The sequence below is a fragment of the Ambystoma mexicanum genome, chromosome 1p (genome assembly GCF_040938575.1).
Source record: "Ambystoma mexicanum isolate Mex_15411 chromosome 1p, UKY_AmexF1_1, whole genome shotgun sequence".
Lineage (NCBI taxonomy): Eukaryota > Metazoa > Chordata > Amphibia > Caudata > Ambystomatidae > Ambystoma > Ambystoma mexicanum.
In genome coordinates this window covers 200,492,071-200,501,196 of record NC_090921.1, presented here as the reverse complement: position 1 = coordinate 200,501,196, position 9,126 = coordinate 200,492,071, and the positions used below count along the sequence as shown (strand labels likewise).

Genomic DNA, 9,126 nt, shown 5'->3' with positions numbered 1-9,126 from the left:
ATGCGTTGGTGGGCAGTAGTGCAAGGTGACATGTGGGTTTGCTGGGGGGCATGGTCATGGTGGATGGGCTGCCTGCGGGACATGTGCAGGGGTGCAGGGTAGTCCCCTGTGGTGTGGGCCGCCTGCAGGGACCATGGAGGGTGTAGAGGGAACAGCTGGGAGGTCCCACACGGCTAATTCACGTGTGGGACTCCCCGGCACCCGCGAAATACACGTAGGCTGCTGGATTCGCGTGTGGAATTTGCCGCGCACCCGGAGTACACGTACCCTGCTGAAATTGCCTGTGGAACTTCACGCGCACACCGAAATACACGTACCCTGCTAATTCATGTGTGAAACTTCCCCCGCACACCGAAATACACGTACCCTGCTAATTCATGTGTGAAACTTCCCGCGCACCCTGAAATACACAGACCCAGGGCAATCGCGTGTGGAACTTCACGCGAACCCCGTAATACACGTACCCTGCTAATTCGCGTGGGAAACTTCACGCGCACCCCGGAATACACGTGCGCAGGCCAATCGCATGTGGAACTTCCCGCGAACCCCGTATTACATGCACAAGCTATTTTTCACACAGCGGCTGTCCGTGTTTGTCGGTACCCCTTTGCACCTCATTTGTCCTAGAGGGCCAATGTATGGACCATTCATCATAGCTGTATGTGGGTGCTTTTTGTTAGCGCACATTTTGGCGCACATTTAATTCAGGCGCAGGGAGGCTACCGCCTGCTTTCTTGTGGCGTACTTGTTTGGCCCTGTGCGCGTCTTTCACCGTGCGCTGGTTTGCCCTATTCGATTCCATGAATACGAGTTGTAGGCGAGCATGTTGGCGTTCCGCGCACTTGCCTCCTGTACTTCCCCCGTGATGCCCATATTTTCACGCGTTGTTCCCATTCCGAGTGTTATGCCCCGTGTTCCGCCTACTTTTGTGATGTGCGCCGCGCTATGTGCTATTTCGCAATGGCCGTGGTGCACGCCGTTGGATGACCTGTGCGCCGGCGTGCGCTGCGCACTTTTTCTGCGCACATCCAATGTTTTTCTCACGCACGGACTTCCATGAATCGATGTGCGCTGGTTTCCCGGCGATTTTCACAGTTGCACTGCGATTTTCGCATTTTTACTGCGAATCGCACGTTTTGGCACCTCTGCGCGGGAATTTTCGGTGCACATTAATTCCATGAATCGGCCTGCAAGTGTAAGAGAAACTCCTGAAATAACATTTGTCAATAAAAGTGAAATATGTTGAAGCTGAATTGATAGGCCTAGTCAAAAGGTGAAATTTAGGAAAGCCTTATCTGGTATTCAGTGAATACAATGTTGCCATTTGAAATCGTTACATATCAGATATTTACCTACACAAACTGGTTTACTATCATAACGTCTGTAAATATCAAACAGTTCTACATGGTTCCATTTTAAATAGTCTACAAATAGGAAAAGTGTGAAATGATTGCAGTTATTGACAATGTTGAGTTTTTTAGTAAGACGTTAAGGTTGAGATGACACAGAAAGTGGGGGTTAGGAAGAGAGGGACACTTTACATATAAGGGTTTCACAAGCTGCAAGGAAGGTCACAAATAGGAGTATTGACACCCCTACTGTGTAGATCCCCACAATCATAGGCAATTGAGGATCTGTGGATCAAGAAGGATCACATTCCCTGCGGTATAAGTGATCAATTGTATTTTGAATTAACACAGTTATTAGTCTAAGGATCGTTCTGTTTATTGTAATCATTCTCACACAAAGCTCTAGTTGGAAGGCGTTATCATGCCATTATGTAAGTTGTAACCAAATGGGAATAGAAGAGAAAAAAAGAAAGAAAGACATAAAGAAAGAAAGTAAAAGAGAAAGAAACAAAGTAAAAATGAAGTTAATTAGGTGAAGCATTTGGGAGAAGATGCTATGAATCAGGACCACATAGCTAATCCAGTGCAGAGCTGGAGGAAAGGATTCCAAATCCCACCTGCTATTGATAAAAGGCCTCACAAAGATCAGATTTGTCTTCTGGTGGTAGGGTTAGTTGAATACAGAAGTAAACCCCATTTCTTGGAGTCCATAGGACTCCACTGGGGATTTTTTCTGCTATTACCTTTGGGGGAATTTTGTGGTAAATCCTCCACTTTACCTCCAAAAATAAGTGGAATTAACACCCGTATATTTTGCCAGAGTTATGGAGTTATCAGAGCTACCTCCACTTTTTTTGCCGGACCACCAAACACGTAATGAGGCCCATACACCAAATGGGTTTTTCCTCCATATCATAAAGAGTGCAGGCATGAAATTATTTCATCAATAATTGAAACCATTACCATTATCATATTGTTCTTAATGTGGGCTGCACTCATTTTATTATATTAAATAAAATATTGTGTTAAATACTCCAACCACATTTTTGTCATGGAACTCATCAAATATAAAGAAAACAGCAAGGTGTTTGATCAAACGACCAACATCCAACCTATTGGGTATTCTTTCACAGCATTAGATGCTTTGGTTTTTACATCAGTGATATCAGTGATTTGATGCATGCTTGCTCAATCATACCAAATCAAAACTCAATGTTAATACCTTTGTTGAATATTGAAATATGTAACTTTGAATTCAGTAAGCATATCAGATAGGAACACAAGACAGACTGTTCAATATAATTGTCACTTCTAATACATTTTTCATATTTGTTCTAGGTAGACGCATGTATATAGGAACAACACATTTCCTTTTATCGTGCCTATTGTGAAAGTCTTTGTTTGTAAACTGTAACTTTCACACTATAGCCCTATGTTATTGGGACTGTGTTTTTATATAGTATTGGGTTTGTAATTATGAAATGTGCCACCTGTCTCAAGGTTAGGTATGATATTGTTGTGTTTTGGAAGCATTAAACTGGGGTTGCCCTCACTCATTCAAGAATTTGAAAAAGGCAGAACAAGGCAAATTGTGCAATTTTTGTTTTGGGTGGGTTGGTAAACTAGCTGGACTTGTGTCACCACTTACACACTCTCACTATTGCATCTGATAAAATACTTGTTTAGGTAAGATGGAATTTTCCAAATTGAAATTCACTATCTGCATCACAGATGATCTGATTGTTAAAGGTAGGGGGAACCATTATAATATGTGATATCCACATAATAATTCCCCACAAAGTGGAAAGAATATCAGTGTGTCAAGCAGCAGAGCAACACAGGTAGCTCTTCAATGCTACATTTGTGAACGTTCTTCCTAGCATACACATTTGTTTTAGCTTTACATATTGTACAACATCATAACATATATATATGACTTCATTTCTTTGGCAGGGAGATGCATGAGGTACCCAAGTCCTGAGTGATAGCATGTTTTATGGTGGTCGTGAGTATAGGGTATGGGATCTATCCCTTGGGAAATCCTGATTTCTATTAGTTGCCAGCAATGGGACACAGACAGCCACAAGTCTGGTATTGCTACAGATGTTGCAGACCATGTTTTATATTAGCAATTTTAATTGTTGTTAAATGATAGTCATGAAATGTACAATTATCTGGATCCATAACACGATTTTAATGATAATCATTTACATTACTAATCAAAACTCCCCAATGAGCTCTTTTTTTTAGTAATCCTTCTTAAATTATACTACCAGTAATCTTGTAACTGAACATTAATTTCTTATATCCCCACAAAATTATTTTTTCTGACTATTTCTGGAATTAAAATTCGAACAGTTTTAGGACATACTTTTAATCATAGGTAGATACTGAACTCCAATAACACTTTAAATCCCAAACAAATATTTTGCATATATTTAAATAACATTCTAATATACATCTCAAATTTACATTTTTTCTTTATTTTGCTCTCAATACAAATATCTAAAATATGGGTAAAAAATGTGTGCATGCATCTCAATGAGACTTTATTTAGGATTATACCTCTCTTACAGTAATTCAGATATTGATGGGTGTTGTCTGGATGAGACCATCTCCCTCTGAAGAAAAGAGCAGCCACTTGATGGATCTACAAGAAACATACTTCCTTTCTGTCATCATGATGCAGTATTCTGGGTCGTGACCTGTTGCAGAACTCCCAGGTTTAATCTACACATTGAAAAACAACTGCAATGGGCAGCTATGGCACGTTCATCAAACATTTAATCTGAGTGGTTGCATCCCTAGCTTTGAATGGAATGTCCCAATGTTATATCTGATAACATGATGATGGTGTTTTGGTTAAGCCCTGATCCTCCTGATGGAGTAGGCTATGGCCTATTCAGTGGTCACTGAATCAAACTATTGGTTGACTCTCACTGCAGCGTACAATGTTTCGGCATCTTGCTCTTGATTCGATTTGGTGGTCTTCTTCCCAGATTTTTCCATGTCCAGCGATGCATAGACTAGGTTGTCATCATTTCCCTTGAACAATACATACAAGAATGTGGTCAGTTCTATTTTCCTGCAGATACCATAAAACATATATTGATAGATATGGCACACAAGGTGCACCTTACTCAGGCCACCCATTTCTATGCCTACTGTAACACTATAGAAACGGATTAGATCCAGCACCTAACTGAATGATCTCACTAAAATTATTTGGTATACAGTAAATATATTTTTTCAGAAAATACATGAAAATGCATTGGTCATATCAGCAGTTTTGGTGTTTATATAGCCTTTTTTTTTAAATTGTGTTTTAGTTCATTGCACTTTTCACAAATGTATATCCTAGCATACCAAATATAATTACAATTCATAAAATTCATACAGAATGACAGTAACATTTTAAAAGAGAATAAACTTAATTACATAAAATAAGACAAGCACACATATAAAAGAAAGGAGAAAACCAGGCCAAGGTTATGAATTAAAACTTAATAAAAAAAATGGAGACAAAGGACATAAAATACGATGAGCACAACAAACTTACATAGCAGGTAGTAACAGAAGAGATATTGAAACACATGAAATATGTGATAACAGCGGGTATAATGTCCAGTGGTCAGTCTAGGCTAGGTATCTAGCTCTGTCAGCAATTTACCACCTCTTCAAATTTTCGCAGGCGTTCTTTGACCACCTACCAAATCTGGGTAATAGCAATGACCAATCTATTATTCATCCCAGAGAGTCACCACAACCAGAAGAATTCACTTACAATATATACCTGATCATATTCAAATTTGGCAAAATATTTGTCATAGGTTGACCTCATCATCGGACAGCAGGTGATTACATGCCTAGCAGTTTCCACCACTGTATCATCTAGACAGAGGGCCTCATTACGACCCAGGCGGTAAGTTACCGCCTGTGTCGTACCTTTACCGCCATGGCGTAAACTACGTTTACACCATGGTGGATGGCGGATTTACCGCCCCATTCCAAGGTGATTGGGGCGGTAAATCCCCATTTCCCATTTTACCCTTCCGCATTACCATTTTTGCCCCATAGGGCATAATGGGAGTGGGGAAGGCGCTAATTACGCCACCGTAAATTACAGTGGCTTAATTAGCACCATGGTCCCTTAGCGCCATGGATTTTAACGTCTGCAAAAAGCAGGTGTTAAACTCACCATGGCGCTAAGGGACCTCGGAATCAGGCGTTAAGGGTCGGCGCCGTTTACGGCGCCGTTAACCCCTTAACACCTGACTCGTAATGAGGCCCAGAGTCTGCAATTCCTTCTCTCAACTGGAACACCAGTCCAGGCTCCCCTTCCCCTAATACATTCAGGCGGTTAAGTCTAATATACAGAAATATTCTACGATTAGCCTGAGAGGGCATCAATTTCAAGTCGTTTTGAGGCTTTTTATATAAGAAAGGCATCTTGGCAAACATACACAGAAAACTCATAGTAGCTACCTTGTCATGGGTGGCAACCCAGTCCCACTTCTCTATCAAACCCTTGAGAGATTTTAACACAACCCCTTCCCCGTATTCCCATTTGGGAGACCATCCAATTCTATCAAAGGGTTGGTCATTTATCTCCTGCAATTTGTTCATGGCATCCGTTTTACCTCCCTCCAAGCCTTCCCGAAGGATATACAACAGGGGTTCAGGGCGGGCAAATTTGATTTTTACATAGAGTTTAGCTCTATTTTGCTCTATCTGTGCAGACAGGGAGATACGCCACAATTCAAGCCGCAGTGCCTGAACCGGTGTGTAGTTATTGAGGCCTATATATACATTGGATAGGAATTTTGCAAGGCACTGCCATGACATATGTAGGTAGTCACACCCTTTCCCTTTTTCCCAGAAAATACTGCCATGTATTAACATGATATGCTTAGGTGCTCACATCATGTGCCCGGGTTATCTTTCTTTTACCAAGCATTGCCATCATTCACTCAGATACTAGAATCTGCATGGATAATGTTCTGTTCATGTGCATCACAATGAGTGCTTGATGCTGTATAATGAATGCATCAGCATATTATATATGGATGGCTCTCAGTTCTTCATGAACAGGTTGACTCAATACACCAAACCAGAGGTTTTGTATTTGTAAAATTGTTAAAACAAACTGTTCACCAAGTTAGAAAGAAAAGTAGAGCTTTTCTTATTGAGAAAAAAAAAACATGGAACTTGCTACCATAAATGGATATCTCATTTATTGGAGACACCTCAAGACCTGGATGTTTCCCCAGTAGACAACAACCTTGTTACCTTAATGAGGAGTCAAAAGATGCCAATGGTACTCTTAGAATTTACATTTATAGAGAGTTGAGTCTCTTATCACTGGAGCAGTGCTACCCTAGAGTACAGAACTAAGATATCACTCTGATGCTATTTTGACATTGTATTAATAGAAACCTAACTAGCAACCAAGAAGCACCCTTCATATATAACAAACATTTTAACAACAAAAAACGTTGTTAAAGGGACATTACGGTTAAGTTGCACTAGTAAAGACCTATGCAATTCAATGGCCAAACGTTATTACAAGGATGTTATGGTTACAGGTGAAACCGAAAAACCCCATAAATTTGGCAGTTATGGTAAGGTACCATACCACTGTGCTCTGCACGTACTAACACCCACGACCACAAAGATGACATCACAAATGTGCCGTTGCACATGTATGTATGTTTTGGAACAATGCAGTCCTGCTTTCCGGGTGAAAGTTATCATTAGCAACCCTACAAAAGGGCACACCCCAGAGGTGCTGTGCAATCTGTTTGAAGCTTTTCAGAAAAGAGTAGCAGGCCACATAGATTTGCCCTGTATGTAATGGTGCACCAGATCTGCTGTGCTACAGTGTGCCTGCAACTAATAGCAACCATATAAATCCAGCTGAGTACATACAGTAATGGAGAAAATTATGAATGGGCCTTGCTGTGACCCATACCCGCAGCTGTGATAGTCCCCATTGTCCCAATCTCATGGGTAGCTAGCGGAAAAGGGGAGTATGCGCACGGTGAGTGCCGTGTCCCAATGAAGCAGAAACATTCCATCTTCTGTTTCTAGTTTCGTCTTTGCAGCACATCGTCATTGCGTACTGTAAAAAAAGTTCCACACGCTTCCACCAATGACATTGAAGAGCTCTCCATGTAACAATATCAGTTCTGTACAACAGCCCTCTGCGTACACATCACACCCAGAAACGTTGTTGCACAATCCCTGTGGCTGCACAGTCCGATTTCCATGGCCGCCATCCTGAAAATCCCTGGATGTGGCTTTCATGCTGCGTGCGAGCATGGGGGAATAACTTTCAACCAGGGTAGGGGGAGTTGTTCTAAGGGGCAGCTCTGAAAAGAGACTTTTTTTAGATGCTTCTAGAGAAACAACTTTTTGTTACTTTTTATTTTATTTTGTGTTTTCTTGTGTGGAAATTGTTACAGTAAACTCTTCACCGCATCCTGTGCAGCATTACCAATGGGCGACAAAGAAATGACATTTGTTTGGGAATATTCTGCATTTCCACAACTAATGAGGTCATTGTTACAGAAGAACATCCCAGCAGCGGACAAAAAAGTATACATGCTTCTTTTGATGAGACACCTTCCTGCCTCTGGCTCAGAATAGCTTCCATGACCAATGTCCCATACGCTGCATGGTGTTATGGATGAGAAAAGCAGCTTAGCAGTAGGAAAAAGCCTCTTCACTAGATTTAGCAACGTCTTCAGTCGATGGAACAAGCCTTAACAAGAGACATAACCCATATGCATCACTCATAGACACCATTCTACAATGCAACCACTCCTTCCAACCCGAAATTGCCATCAAAGTTTCTTTCCAGGGAATACTTGTGCAGATCTAGTAGAAAGGCATCACCTATAGGCAACACAATGGCCCTCATTAGGACCCTGGCGGATTTTTTCCGCCATCGACGGACTTTTCCGCCATGGCGTAAAGTCCGTTTACGCCATGGCGGATGGTGGACTTACCGCCCCATTCCGAGGTCGGCGGGGCGGTAAGTCCCCATTGACCCATTTACCCTTCCCCATTCCCATTTCGGCCCCATAGGGTATAATGGGAGTGGGGAAGGAGTTAATTACGCCACCGTAAATTACGGTGGCGTAATTAACACCAAGGTCCCATAGCGCCATGGATTTTTACGCCCGCAAAAAGCGGGCGGAAAAATGACCATGGCGCTCTGGGAACTCGGAATTGGCGGTAAGGGGTCGGCGCAGCTAACGCTAGCGTAAACCCCTTACCGCCAGGGTCCTAATGAGGGCCAATGTGTTTTGCCATGTCAGCCAGCCTCACTACGCAGAGTATAATGTACAGCAGTTTGACCGCCACTTCCTGTGAACCACACCCACAGTACCTGATTGGATAATCCCAAAAGTCCCATGTCCATTGGCCAGCAAGGTAAGAAGTGCAGATTGTGGCACATGCAGTGCCCAAAGTACCGCAAGGGCTGTACCCGAGTAAATCAGGAGTAGTCTTTCTTCCCTTTCCACTAACTTTTGTCCAGCACAACCTCATTGGCACACACAATTCCACCAATGCCATCCAAGACATTACCATCTAACACTGTCAGTTCTGCACAACACTTCATAGGTACCGTTACAAATTCAGCCTGCTAGTGTACTTTCACTGGTCAGCACGTTGTAGGGTTCTGGGTTCCCCACAGATGACTAAGACCTCAGGCAAAGTTCCAGTAACTTATTTAATTAAGTTCCAGTACATTGTGATAATCATATAAGGT

The 9,126-nt window shown here is 42.1% G+C and overlaps 1 protein-coding gene across 1 annotated transcript in view; it reads right to left on the bottom strand.

The window, feature by feature from the left end:
• Positions 1-3,707: 3,707 nt before the first annotated feature.
• LOC138567827 (uncharacterized) overlaps positions 3,708-9,126 on the bottom strand; it is a 251,970-nt gene continuing 246,551 nt past the window's right edge. Inside the window, exon 9 of the mRNA XM_069646326.1 lies at positions 3,708-4,394. Coding sequence (XP_069502427.1) covers positions 4,272-4,394 — 123 coding nt within the window. The 3' untranslated portion in view covers positions 3,708-4,271. The remainder of the gene's footprint in view (positions 4,395-9,126) is intronic.